General features: G+C 35.5%; 1 protein-coding gene across 1 annotated transcript in view; it reads left to right on the top strand.

Moving 5' to 3' along the window:
* LOC124635372 (GTP-binding protein Rhes) overlaps nucleotides 1–15,792 on the top strand; it is a 58,456-nt gene that overhangs the window by 28,538 nt on the left and 14,126 nt on the right. The window contains exon 2 of the mRNA XM_047171249.1: nucleotides 5,750–5,943. Coding sequence (XP_047027205.1) covers nucleotides 5,750–5,943 — 194 coding nt within the window. The remainder of the gene's footprint in view (nucleotides 1–5,749; nucleotides 5,944–15,792) is intronic.

The following is a 15,792-nucleotide window of genomic DNA, read 5'->3' as shown; positions in this document are numbered from 1 at the left end:
TACTGCAGTATACCTTCCCGAGAGAAATTCAGTTTGATTCTATCAATTTACCTAGCTTTGGAGAGCACGATATTTCCTATCTCCTAGAATTTTGTTTACTGATTTTTAAAGATATTTATATACTCCCTAGTGTTTCTATTTGCGGTGGGTCGTGGATATATTATCATTGATCGATCGATTGTATGTATGTGAAGTAAAAACTTTTGAACGATATATGGAGGTTCGCGGATATATGCTTTCCTCTTGTGAATTGAGAATTGTGCATAGTTTGTAAGGTATCTGATCTAAGTTTTGTTCTAAAAGGCTTTTAAAACCAGAGAATACGCTAGATTCAAATTATAAGAGTACCAATGCATATTGCGACTAAACAGTCATCCGACAGTTGACCCGTTTTATGAGCCCAAGCAAACTATCGGCCTACTAAAATATTGAAGTGTGCTCTAGAAATAACCGTTAAAAAAACAAAACAAGTTCGAGTTTAATGAACACCAGCAAACCCTTGAATAAACAAACCTTTTCTAAATTCGAACATAATTGAAGAAAAAAACTCAGTTCCTTTAAACATAGATTCTGAAAATAGCCTTCCCTTTAGGAAGCTTAATGAGGCCGATATGAGAACCCCTTATTACAAAGCTAATTTAAATTCCGAGTATACCCTAGACCTTGGAATTGGCTACCGGCCCTTGAAATATTAATGAGTGTCACTCTAATTATACGAACGAACGTTTTCCTATAATTGAGGAAATGTGAAAAGAAATGTGTGGTGGAAAGAAAACGTTTTGAGAGAATTAAGGGAATTATGGAAATAGCTTAATTATGAAGTTCTTTGATGTATTATTTTATAGATATGGAGTATTGTACATTATAGCTAGATATAACGGAGGATAGATATAATGGATACCGGTTTTATCAATATAACGGAGTTTGTAATGATGATTTTGAATGATGCTTCCTCTGCTAAAACATGTGAAAGAGCAATTTAAAATCGTGCCTTTTCAGTTTCTTACTTTTGCTCCGTGAAGGGAGACAAGTTCAAGTTTTTGGCCGTGATTAAAAGTCTTAGTATGAATGCGTGGCAAAAGATTTTGGTGCCGAGACCATAAGACGTAACCGCAAAAGCTCAGTACTTAAACACAAGCCTTTAGGTGCTAATGAAAAGATAACGGACAATGAAGAAAATGACAATATTCTAAAAGCTCCAATTAATACCAAGGAGATCCATCAACAAAATATAAGGGCAATTATCATGGAGCAAGGAAAGACGAACGGAGATGCTATGGCGCTTTCTTCTAGGTCAAATAGGTATGGTGGACATGTCCACACCAATCAGTCACGAGTGAACTGACGAGGCGTGCGGGTTCTTTGAGACATCAGTCAAAAATTTTTGGTATTACAAGAAATGATCGGGTCCTGTGATAGTATATAACGGCGAAGACAGCAACGTTCCTCGTTTCCTGCACACCCGCATTTTGGCGCGCTATTTTCTTAGGAGATTTTCCGTTATGGCACCTCCGCTAGTCATTTTATTCTCCATGGCAATTACCTAAAGTATCCTCTTTGAAGGACAGAAATAAATTGCCGTTTACGGGTGATCTCTTCAAGGGCAAGCTTTAGTTCTTCGTAACCCAATCAATCACGGGCCGATATATTAAGTACTGGCGACAGAAGGGACAGAAAAACCGGTCAAGGGCAAGTCGCATCTTTTAAGTTCCGTAGGTGTCTTCAACTGCGTAGAGTTTGTGTTCAGTGAAGAAGAAGTTTCTGTAAAATGAGTTGCTTATAACTTTAAAGTTTAGAAAAATGTGTATTAGCTTGCAAGCCGCTAATTATAAAACATTTGAAAATCAATTGATTCTCGCGTATATCAGCGCTCCGGCAAAACAACGGGTTAATATTAGGTACCAGTGAGTTAATATGAGGTACCTAACTTGTAATTGCAAGTTTTTTCAAAGAATTTTTGTTTCTAACTCTGTCTTCGTGACAGCCATTTCTTTCAACTGTATCAATCGTCTATCAATCGTCTTCTCTCAAATTAGCATTCTAACGCGTAGGTAGCCAGCAAGGAAACAATTAGAATTTAATTACCCTATTTTTAGATACGGAACCCTAGAAAGTGGCATTTTCTCGTGACACTCGTCAGGATCAGGTGACCTTTGAAAATCACATTAGCCGGGAGTCGTTGATCTTTGTAGATTTATAACGATGTTAACGCGAATTTAATGTGACGGCAAGGTGTGATAATTTAATATATAATGGTTTTATTAATGGCGGGCAATTGGACGGTGGTGTGGAGATTTAAATTGTACAATAATAGGGAGATTTTATCTATACTAATATTATAAAGAGTCATTTGTATTTTTCTTTCTTTGTAATGGATAAACTCAAAAATTATGGGACCGATTTAAAAATTCATTCACTGTTGAAAAGCTACACTTTTCTCGAGTGCCATGGGGTATATTTTATCCCGGCGAGGCCAGTAGTTCCCATGCGATGCGGGTGAAATCACAGGAAAACGGCTAGTATTAAATGTTTCAAAAGAAACATCTAAATCTTTTCCTTTTAGGGAAGTTGGTTACAAAACTGATCGTTTCTTTTTACATTAAAGACAAAGCTTATCAGAGAAAAGAAAAGAAAATTAGATTATGAACGTAATATTTCATTTTCTCTCTTCACCTTTTTAACGGGACAGTACAGTTAAAAAGTTACTTTTCAGTTTAATTAGCGCAGTAAAAGCTCGAAACTGGGGGTACTATGCCAAAATCCTTTACTATTCACACATTAACAGAATTCTAAATGAGCGTTGCAGCGCGGCTTTTTACACAGTTTTATTTAAAATCACGATGTTTTTAACCGACTTCCCAAAAAGGAGGAGGTTATCAATTCGGCCGGTATGTTTTTTTTTTTTTTTTTTTTCTATGTATGTACATCGATTACTCCGAGGTTTATAGACCGATTTACGTGATTCTTTTTTTGTTCGACTCGGAATAGCTGCCAGTTGGTCCCATAGTCATCAGGTCAGGATCTGATGATGGAAACCCTGAGAAATCGAGGACAACCTTTGAAAGTTGTAGGCATACATAGGGTAAAAACTTGACACTCAGGTGTACGCCTAAAAGCACTATTCAACTGTGAAGATTTGGAGCTGATCTGATGATGGAAACCAGAGAGGGTCGAGGGAACTCGACAACTGAATATGTAAAGTACCTCGTATTTGGACTTATATTCTTTGTATTGATGAGAACTTCTCACTTGTATGGATATTGACAACTATTCGTATCACTGAAAAGCTTTAAATAAAAAACTTTTTTACAAAAAAATTAAACCGACTTCCCAAAACACTAAAAAGCAAAAAAAAAAGCTATTTTTAGGTGCATCGGCCTAGAAGTCGGTGGCAAAATTAACTTAGTAACATCCATTAGACACCGAGTACCTATATGAAGTTCTACCGTGGATACGCCTCTAGACAGAAAAGTTAAGAATGCACGAAATTTTATTATATTTTTATTGGCGATTCCGAAAACAATTGTTGCGCCTTCGCACTCAGGCTTATAAATGCCTAAATAGTATATCCCTCACTTCCCAATACGTTAAAATCTAGTCCATCAATCAATTACTATAGTTCGGCCATTCAGAGAATGCGTTCCTGACACGTCGCGATTGAACTGACGACGTAACTACATTCATTGATTATTGATATAATAATGTATTTTTGCTGGTTGTTTACCGTTTTAACAATTGAGGAGCATTAAAACAACATTATTATATCAATAATCAATGAATGTAGTTACGTCGTCAGTTCAATCGCGACGTGTCAGGAACGCATTCTCTGAATGGCCGAACTATATGTTATGTGTATTTTTGCTGCATGAGGCGAGTCTCAGTAGTACAGCCGTCAAATAATAATGCAAAAAAAAAAACAGCAAATATCATTACAGCAGCTTTGTCAAAGTATATATTTGTGACAAGCCGATGACTGTTTCGCCAAATACATTTCTTCTCATGATCCCATCAAAGGCTCCAATCAGATCACAGCTCGAATTTTTCGTTCAGGAAACAGGAAAAATGGAGGAAAACCAATTACTACGGAGATTCTGTGGTATTGTTGCTTTGACGGGGTTTCGTCATTATTTTCTTACTTTGATTTGTTATATGCAATCTTAACAACTGCAATTACTTTTTAAAAGTTTTTATGCTTATAAAGAGTAATAATAATTATGTACTTATATATAACAAATTATTTACTGTTACTGTTACTGTTACAGCCTTTTTATCGTCCCACTGCTGGGCACAGGCCTCCTCTCACACGGAGAACGATTGAGCATTAATCACCACGACGCGGGTTGGTGCGGGTTGGTGATTTCAGACTTTATAGTCCAGGTTTCCTCAAGATGTTTTCCTTCACCTTTTTTTTTTGTCAGCCATTGGTGTCTAAGATTACTTAGAAAGTACATACAAACTTAGAAAAGTTGCATTGGTACTTGCCTGACCTGGAATCGAACCCACACCCTCATACTCGAGAGGTTGGTTCTTTACCCACTAGGCCACCACGACTTTTAACAAATTATTTATTGGAACGAAAAACAAAAGTTAGAAAGCAGGTTTGCTCCTTTGAAATTAAAGAAGAATTATGTGAATTGATTATAAAAAGTGGTTTTAACTCTACGACAGACATTTGTTGCTGGGGAGTTTGTTGCAACCATTCTTCTTTCTAGCAAAAGCACATATGAATAATGGGCGTTTTGGGGCCTGTCTTTTGACTACATTCGATTTACGATGGATTTCGAATTTTGCCAGTAACTCTATTTCAATCTTCAATCGCACAACTAAGCTATATTTGAACCAACAAGGGTTTAAGGTTTTTTTGCTAGGAAAATACTAGTTACTGCTAAGAAATACTTCTACAACATTCACTCCGATACCACAAAAACATGGCGTCATATTCTATGTCAGTGGTGCATTTTCAAAGTAAAAATTAAACCGACTTCCCAAAACACTAAAAAGCAAAAAAAAAAGCTATTTTTAGGTGCATCGGCCTAGAAGTCGGTGTCTAATGGATGTTACTAAGTTAATTTTGCATCCGGTCTGCTGGAGCCTTAATACTCAATTTCGTTCCCAAGAAAAAAAGCTTAATTTCCATTAGTGCAAATAATGCCCTAATCATGTGATCACTACCATTACAAACTTAGTCTTGAGCACCAAAAAGTTCTTAATTCCCGGGACAACAAAGTTCCATTATGCCTTTTTGAGGCATTACATGGAACCCTGATTAGGAATTCCGTTAGGTTCGTGATTGAGAGCACGTTAAGCCGTCGCCTTGGTTCCGGCTGTCGGCAAATGGCTTTGATCGTTAGACTATATCGGAACTCTGCAAAGATCACGAAAATTGATGTAGATACGTTGCTGTTTTTTGATTGCTTTGTTTAATTTTTTTTTTTTAATAGACCACGTGCTGTTAAAGATATGAGAGGAATTTAATTAAAGATAAATTATGCTCCAAAAATAGTATAGGAAATTTCGATCTGCCCAAATGTCTATTTAAACCACAGATATAGATACTATCAAAGATGTGGGAGTTACCAAAACCCGTTCGTTCAACTTGACATCAAATGATTTATTTTTGGCTCAGATTTCGACCAATAAACAAATGAAGTGTGCATTCCAGAACTTTCGCCACCTAAGCACCTACCAGTTTTAGGTTTACATAAAACCAAAGGTCCTCAAATTCTCAACTTCTTACTCTCTACACCAGGTCAGCTCGCGTGGGCAAAACCTCACTGGTCTCCAGGTTCCTGGGCACGAAGTTCGAAGACAGCTACACGCCGACCATCGAGGACTTCCACCGTAAGCTGTACAGGATCCGAGGAGAGGTCTACCAACTGGACCTGTTGGATACCTCGGGAAACCACCCCTTTCCTGCCATGAGGAGACTGTCGTTTCTTACTGGTGAGTTTGATCTTTGGTATTATTTTTAGAGTCTTTATTTTAATTAATTACGGTATTAATCGTTAGTCTTTCCAGTACATATTTTTTTGTAGGCTGATTTTCAACCATATCACAATAATTGTGGAAGATATATCAAGATTGGTATTTGACAGATTCGGGTAGGTTGCTGGAATCTGTAGGTAAAGCTAAGTCAATTTAATTATAGTCCGTCACATAAGTTTCAAAAAGTATAAAAAATACAGATTTACTAACGCAAGATATTACTGAAAAAGTTAGACAGTTATATCAGTTGTTAGAAACAAAATCATAATCAGAACTTTAACCTTTTTAAACACATCACCATTTCACGATTCCAATTTCCAATTTCAAACACCTAAACATCGATCACGCAACTGTCAAATTCCTATTTCAAACAAACAAAAAAAAAGAACTAAACTAGCCAGTGTCCTACACAATGTTTGTAATAAACACTCTAATCCCGTTTGATGGATGGCTCTGCTGTTATTGTGGAGTACTCCATTCAGATCACAATACAGAGGCTTGTGTACTCAAACCTGTGTGCACCCTGTTTGCTAGGGAGGGGACACTTGTGATTGTTTTTTGTTTTTGGTTCGAATTTTGAATAAATTTGGAATAGTGGTACAAAAGTTTGGTGCTCTCACCCCTCTCTCGCTCTCAATTCAAATGCTAATCGAAGTCATGTATACGTTTGTGTTATGTGTAATTGAGTATCGAGTTAACGCCGGTGATTTAATGGTACAGGCTTCATGTAATTCTGATAGCTGTTATGTATGAATACCTCTATTTCAGAAATTACTTCAGAAATATTTTCAGTAATAAAAATTAAAATTAAATCAAAAAGGTAATGGAAATTATGAAAAATTACCTACAGCCGCATAATGCTCTACATACGTCTGACAAAACAAAGAAACAACTATAGTATAGGCATGCGTAGTTACTATACAAACCCAGTTTGTATAACATCTATTTTCATCCATTTACTGTTACATTTGAATTGTTTTCTCCCGCCTACATCCCTAGTAGCATCCGCAATAGTCGCTTTGTGGACGCACACCAGTTGAATGGATTTCCGCTGCTGAACTTCGTCGTATTACTTGTGAATGCGAAAGCCTACAGACTACTCTGTACCTATTGAGGCCTATTTGTACGAACAGAAGGTAGAAATAGACGGTCTCTTGCAAGATTATAGTATGTTATACTATCTCCCAGCAGCTTCGACCAGCTTCCTGTGGAAAATAATTGCTGCAGCCGTATAAAAAATTGCTTTAATATTACTCAGATATGTAACCTTTTTATTTAAAAAAACCTTCATTGCTGCCATTTTTGATCAAAATCCATTGTTAAGTTTTTGCATGAGAGAGTCACAAACATTTACATATCGATCCATCCGAAGATTCATTTTCACGTTTATAATATTAGTTACCTGTTGCGATGTGATCTAAATTAGGTAGTAACAAAAAGTGATCATTATATTATACTTTTTGTATCTAAACATTTCCGTGCCTCTCCCGTCAATTTTTATTTTTCCATAGAAATCTGGAGACGTCTGTATCTAATTAGAAATTCTTAGAAAACTGTTATAAATCAGCAACATAGAATTGGAGATGTTTTATATTGAAATGAATTCCTAGTATATTATATTCTTACTGTCAAAATAAAGGTACCAATTGTGCTTATGTTTTATCTATATTTATAAATCACTCATAGCTTGTGTTACATTCTCTTAAATATCTAACTTCTAACATTCTAAAACTGTGCCAAAACTCATATCTACTCTTCATCAGATTAACAGAGATATAAACGACACAAACATGAATTAGAACTTTACGTGTTTTTCTATTTATTACTCGTGATTATATGTTAAAAGTAATTAAAATCTTCCTTACGTAGGTGTAACATGAAGACGTATGATAACTCAAGACTCATGGAAAATTATAATTGAAAACTTTCTTGTAACAAGCGATTATCGACCTTAAAGTCAAAACAAAACTTTGTAATGTACACAACGGAAACATCTTAATGAACAAACATTAAATCAAGTTAATCTTTCTGATACATGCTCAAAGGTAAAATTATTTCCACCCGGTGCTAACATGTTCGTATATCAGGAAATTAAAACTTTGAGAGGTTGTGGAATAAAAAAGAGCAGAAGACCAACTCAATTATAATTTAAATAAAATTTCTTACCACACATTCACTTGTTACCCTTTCATATTTGTTAATCCTACAATCTCATTCATTGTCCAAAGTCTACAGTCGGGAGGCAATGCGGTCAAAAGGATTATGAAAACCTTTTGGTGTGGTTTTACAATTTCAAAATCTTATAAAAATCACATTAGATATAACTCATTATACACAACGTTATAGTTGGGCTTCGTTCCGAGATTGTTTTAAAGACGGTTGGTGGTAAATAAACGTATAATGCACACACACGACACACGTAGGTATATATTTAATACTAGGGACCTTAGCTAGCGGCACGCGAGCGACGCGGGCGTCCGTCAACAACAGAGCGCATGCGTCGTGCTTCGCGGTTAGTCGGTCACTGTCGGCTCTCCGCGCGCGCCGCAAAAGCTGCGCGGCTGTTCCACTTTTAATTTCGGTAGCGAGCCGGCGCGCGTCTTAGCCTAGAGGGGCGCGGAGGGGCAATAAATAAGGTCCGCGCTACAACGTGTTTTATAAATTGCAATAGTCACCGCCATAACACTAGAATATTTTCTACTCAGTTTTTCCGTACAGATCGTACAGGAGGTCAAACAATTGACAACTATCGGTTTAAACGATGTTAGTATTTCTGCTGCTCGGAATGGACCCGCGACAAAACACTGAGTGTAAAATCGTTAGGGTGTGAGAGTGCTATAAAACTATAGTAATAAGACCAGTAAACAGTTTTAACCTAATTGGACATTTGGCTCACAAGATAAGATATATTGTTAAAAAAAAAATAGATTAAATGAAGCTTCTGAATCTTATTTCTATTGTGGTATAAAAACTAAGTTGTATAAAACAAAAGTTGGCGTGTATCAGACAGCCGGCGTACTAGCGTGGCTGTAACATATCATAACTCTAAACTCCAGCTAAACTATGTAAAACATTGCGCACCCACCATTTTTGTACGTAATGTGTTCATGAAAATGTATGTTGTATCTTTTTTATTTAGGAATATGGTAAAAGAACTTTTTACCCAGGCTTTATCTTTATAAAATAAATGTTTAGACTAGATTTTATTATATTTAAGTTGGTAGTGATAAGCCAAGAGCCAGAATAGCTTTTCTTATCAAGAGGTATCGGTTTTCCCGGTATTGTGGTTGGGGAGGTCCGATCGATTCTTGTAAAAGATAGGTACTCATCTGCGTATCTGTATAGATTGGAGGCAGACCAAGACATACTTAGGAAAAGGCTAGGACAATAAATCTGATCTAAAAAAATCTGATGAGAAAAATTTATTTTGGTCCTACACCTAACAGTTTTATACCAATTTATCAGTATTTGTGTATCACGTATCCTATACAACAAAGACACACATCCTTCTTCTTACACTGCCCCTAATAAAAACACATCTTACTGACCCAGTACTTTTTTCAAACAAACTCTTCCTTAAGAAAGACATACTACTAAAAGCAGAATCTCCTACAAAGTGCCCGCCATTCTGCCCTCGATAAAAAAACTATTAGGTCATTATTACTTACCTTGTAGGACGTTCTTCCATTCAGTCTAACAATAAAGTCGGAGAGTCAAGTGCAGATAAACGAGAAATGCTCTTGTTCGTCTTACCTTTGCCCTTAGGGGTGTTACAGACGGAGGAAATAGCGACGTAACTGATGATAGTCTTTGTCATTCTTGGTCGGAGGTAAAGTGTGTTTTGAAAGTAATTTTCAAGTCTAAATAGTTCTATTTCAATAAGGTAAATAATTTATTAAAGTTTTTTATTTTTTTTTTAACATCTTATCTTCGTGGATATATTAATCATATCCTCAATAATATCCATTTACTTCATGTGTTATATAGTTTTAGTACTTCTATTCAAATAATTCAAGTCCCAACATTTACTTTTCCTCAGAGCCATTGGTCGTATTTTTAAACCCCTTCACACATTTTGTTTGAGTAATGCACTCAACATTCACCCAAAACCAACGTTACGCTGCGTTAACGCCACTCTCGTCTGACATTGCTCTAATGGTCAACGTCTATGCGAATTGTTAATAACAAGTTTATTACCACAACTTTATTCCGAAGGGCTAAAAGGCTGTAGCCCTGGGTTTCGAGGACCTAATTGGAGAAATAAAACGTGGAATGAGGGCTTTTATACTTCAGAAGTGAGAAGATGTTGGAATGTTGGTTATTGTTGAGGGAAATAATTATGATATTAATGGTGAATACCTTGACCTCTTATTGTTTAAATTATCTTGTGGGTTATGGTTGTAGGGTGTACGAAATAAATACGCTGAAGTTGAATAAGTATATGATTTATTTTACCAACTTAATGAAATTGATGTTAAGTTAGTTAAGGAAGTAATCCAATGAATTTAAAATCTAGTATTCATCATAATATTTGATTCATCATCTTCTTCTTCGGTTAATGCAACATGTCTTTAACCAATCTGTCACTGGTTATTTCCAGGCATAATGTCATTCACACGATCATCATTTTCAGATCATTCCTATATACTCTTCCTTGCACCACTTTGAAGTTCAAAACTTGAAGGAGAAAACGATTGAGCAAAGGTTCACATAAAATACACAAAGGGTTATCGCACGAGTTAAGACTGAAATATGAACGTAGAGATTTTAAAGCAATCGGGTTCCGTGCACACGTGGATATCGGATGCGACGCGGAAATCGAGCCCTCGATCTCTGTGAACCTAAATGGAACGGTACAGCTAGGTCATGTGAGGAACTTTGTGTTTTTATGATGCTAAAATACTATACCTATTTGGATAACAAATACAAACATCCGAATTAAGAAGCTCTTAATTTTTTTGAAGTCAGTTAAAAAACGAGTTTAAGTTTCTGTAGGTATCTAATAAAATATTAACGTTCTTAACTTTTCTACAATAAAGTATCCAAAGTTTTATTGACACATTATACAATTATGATTAACTGCATGTTTTACATTAGCCGTTGCCCAGGTGTACTCACGCCTCCATAGTAAATAAATACACCGATAAAGTAGTTCGTAATGTTATTCCGATAGATTTAGTTATAAGTACTGAAAAGTTTCATCGATATATAAGTTCAGAAGTTGTGTGCAAGAGTTTCGAACATCCACTTATGCAAACCTTTAACTTTAAAATATTGGTGTGATGTGATATGATAAATGTGATTATGATCCTTTGTAGATTTTCCTTGCATTTCTTATATCGTCCAAACAAATACATTATATTATATTATATTCATTCACAATTGTACCAAAAGGTCAATGCCAAGATTTCTCAAACTGTTCACGAACTTCCTCATCATCATCATCATCATCATCAAATGATGATGATGCTGATATTATATTCATTCACAATTGTACCAAAGAAGATTTCAAGATTTCTCAAACTGTTCACGAACTTCCTCACAAACCATTATTTCTCGCCATGAAGGAACGTAAAACAATTTACGGTTGGCATAGCAACAAAAGACTTCATTCACTCGCCACCCGCGTCGGTGTTACTCAAACTTTCTCATATTTATTGAACAATGAATAGTTTTTTATGTTCAATTTCTGCCCGAACGGTGCTATCGTAAGGCTACGGAAAGTATTATTATTACTTTATTAGTTTTTCTTGTAGTAAGTTTTTGGTTATGTAAGCGTTTGATTAGTTTATGGATACAGATAGTGAGGTACTTAACATGCATTGGACAATTTTGGGATATACTGAACACGGGTTGATAGGAATACTAAACGGCTTTTTTTAATCACAGACAGAAATATTTATTGGATTTCGACATGATCACATGGCAGTTCAGTTGCTTAATTTAGAAAATAACACGTAGTACCAATTACTGTTAGTTCCAATAACTGGTAGTAGATACATTGGCGTACAGATTTCAGTCATAAAACTATGCTAATCTGGCAGTACACCATATAGATACAAACAATAGTTACAAATGTATAAAGCTCTTTGCACACCGGAGCAGCGGAACCAACACTGTTCTACTCTAAGGCTTATCCTGCCTATTTCACACCGTTGAGTTGTACTTACACCGTACCAACCACACGAGTGTGTAACCCGCTTAAAACGGCCCGTAATACTTTACGCAACGTATGTACTACCGCGCATTTTTCCGCCTGACCACTGGTGAATTTTGACATTTATAATCGTACGACGCTATTCAAAGAAAATCCTTTATAGATTTAACATTCTATGAAAGCAGAATAGCGTTTACATAAGGTCATTACGTCAAAGAAAGTGTTTTTTTTCTAACTAGCTTCGGCCCGCGGTTTCACCCGCGTCCCGATATGACAGTTTAACGAAGCCGGGTGGTGACAAAAACTATATCCTTTTCCCAGGTCTAAACTATCTCCCCACAAATTTTCAGCTTAAGAAGTCCAGCCATTCTTGAGTTATAAAATGTGTAAGTAACATGACTTTCTTTTATACATATATTTATATAGATGAATAAGCAAAAGTGATTCTAATGGTCAGGCGGGATAGTCCCCGATAGTACCTACATTGCGTAAAGTATTTTTAACTCCTACGCAGGAACCCTTTTTACTGTGTTTGACAGTTGACAGGTCAGTCGAAGCTTATGATCGTAAGATAGGATATTGAGCGGATCTCTTAGAGATTTGTAATTTCCTTCCTTTTTATATGGAGTGTCAACATTCATTGGTGTCAATGAAATGTATGGTAGTCTAGTTTAGGATTTAGATGTATTGATTGATATATGTGAAAGTTATTAATGTGTGTGTGACTGTATATTAAGTATTAAATTAGGATAAACCAAAAGACAAAGGAAGACGAAGGATATATGTATATCATTACTATTTTTGTGCCACCGCAGGACATAGGCTTCTTCTTATATAGAGAATAAGGAATGAGCGTTAAAACTTTGAAAGTCCATGGTTTCCTCGAGATGTTTTTCTTCGTCTATACTCAGTTATGTGTCACAGATATACCCACATAGATAAGTAGGTACATCTATACATAACATTAACATTAAATTCGTGTTCATACAAAATAACAGTAATTCTATCCAGCGAGGCACACCTAGCGTGACCAGCCTTTCATTGTTCACAAGTGCAAGGTGCACCTAAACAAGTTTTCCCACGAAAACTCCAACTTTGTAATTTTCACTGGAAAAATGAATACAAAACGTACCTATTATTTTCTTATATTTTACATTTCCCCGAACAGCACTGGAAAATACTTCGATTATTAAGTTACTTACCAGGATTAGAAAACCAAAGATGGCTCCAAGCTTAGAAAATAAAGCATAAACATAAAAGTGAATGCTCTCCCAATATATAGATATCAAATTAGCAATTTGCTTCCTGAAATTTCCAATAAAAAATGTGTCACGAAAAAGTCCTTATTAATGCGTTATTTTTACCGAGTCGTCGTTTTACTGGAGATTAATTAGCAACTAATTTGGGCCAAGTTTCTTTGATCAGTATTTGATTAGGGTAGGGTCTGACATCGGTTGGGATTCCAGCCTTATTAGTAACTATTTGTACGCAAGTTAGGTATTAACGCGACGTTGAATAAATAGAATGAAAGCAAATAAGTTTTATTGAGTGACCCGTTTTGTGGGAATATTAAAAAGAAAGGGTTTGTGTGGGGAGTGCTGATAGTTATAAGCATTTTTGATTGGTCTCAATTCCTAATTTGGGTCAAATAATTATAATCAAGAATTTTACTATTTGATTTCTCTGTTAGAAGTAAGTATATACCACCTTAACAACTTATAAAAAGTTACCTAAAAAGTAGTTTAGTGCTGGGGTAAACCATTCATTAGGTCTGAGATGATAGTTTAAGCCTAGCACTTGTAATAAAGTGGGTCATGTTTTGCAATTTTGAAACTACGAGTTCAATTTCAAACGTTTTCTTATACATAGCACTGCGTTGTGAATTCGAAGAAGCTTTAATCAATAGCATGCAAGAAGTGTAACAATTACCGCTTATGTAAGTACTAATGTCACAACTATTTTTCTGTTCAATCAACATCAAACGCTTGACTCGATGTGAAGTGTATCTACGAATTTCGTAATATAAAAAAATAAGGAGTCTCAACTAGATGAACGGGCCATTTATCAACGTCCATCGCAAAACGCTCAACCTAGACATTTTAGCACTATGTACATGTACTACTAAATCTTGATATAAATGGTACACTGACCTTTAGAAAAATCGATCCAATTACTTCTGAGGTCACTTCGATGCTGTATGGCGTTCTCTTCAGTGTAGATCTTCTTTTGTTTTCAACTAGAATACATATTATATTCAAACTTCCATTTATGCATTTACGTGAATTAAATCAACCCTGTGTTGTTTGGGCATACTTTAAACTTTCATTAATTTTTTAACTATCAGTTGAATTTTAATAAAAAATAACGTACCGATATTAAATTCCACTGTAACAGAGAAATCAATTAAAAAATGTGCTGTATTACATAACTGCCAGAGTATTTTCAATATTTAAAGCAAAATCAAAAGCATATCCTGCTTTTTTCTCTAAAAATAAAATATCAAACGAAAAATATTCCACAACTGCATATGAAAACAAAATAAAATATCGACAACTATGTCAAGCTTGTTAAAGTATTGAATTTCGGGAAAACGGCTACAAAATGTGGAGTATAAATTTTTTGTCGTTAGTGTAATTTTTTGTGACAGTAACACAGTATTGGACGGGCCACTGGGCCTGTGATAGCCTTTTTAAATTGGCGTTTAAAAACTTTCAATATTTTTTTGAATCTCGTCGGAAAAGATAAACCTTCTAAATGTTAGAGGTTACACTCAGAAGGATAAACATCTTCCGAGCCTTTTCCCAACTATGTTGGGGTCGGCTTCCAGTCTAACCGGATTCAGCTGAGTACCAGTGCTTTACAAGAAGCGACTGCTTATCTGACCTCCTCAACCCAGTTACCCGGGCAACCCAATACCCCTTGATTAGACTGGTGTCAGACTTACTGGCTTCTGACCACCCGTAACGACTGCCAAGGATGTTCAATGACAGCCGGGACCTACAGTTTAACGTGCCATCCGAAACACAGTAATTTGTGTCTAAGATATACTTAGAAAGTACATACAACTTGAAGGATAAAGTGGGTTACAAAAAGAGGTATTTACCAAAAGTCTCATTAAATGTAGGTATTTCTTTATTATTTTTTCTGGTCCATTAGATATTACTTTTTTAATATCAAAATAACAACTTTCGTCTTAATACTTAGTTCATAAGGTTATAGGTCCTAAACTTATACAGGGTGTGTCGTTCACAATCACATTAAATCCTATCGCATATACTTTATGATATTCTATGGCGATTTGTAAAAAAAAACAACCTAATCTATTCAGTGGTTTAAACACAGGAGTCATTTTTCGTTTTTATAATTTACAACATCATGTGTAAAGCAGACATAAAGTTAGGAGTATCGAATGTTTTGATCAATTGACAGCTGTCAGTTTTCAAGGGAGAATTTCAGTTGTTTGTAATGACTGACTTTTATACGGTGTTCTAATTTTCGCAAATTTTTATTCTATTTGCTTTGTTTGAAAAATCCAGTTTTTTATTTTTACGTATATTTCTTTTTTCTTTGTGTTAATCGACATATATTAACCAGTATATTAACGCATTTCATTTAATGCGATTCTGAACGACACACCCGATATAATGACA

The sequence above is a fragment of the Helicoverpa zea genome, chromosome 12 (genome assembly GCF_022581195.2).
Source record: "Helicoverpa zea isolate HzStark_Cry1AcR chromosome 12, ilHelZeax1.1, whole genome shotgun sequence".
Taxonomy (NCBI): Eukaryota; Metazoa; Arthropoda; class Insecta; order Lepidoptera; family Noctuidae; genus Helicoverpa; species Helicoverpa zea.
The sequence above is the reverse complement of the archived record's forward strand: the minus strand, read 5'-3'. Positions and strand labels throughout refer to the sequence as shown.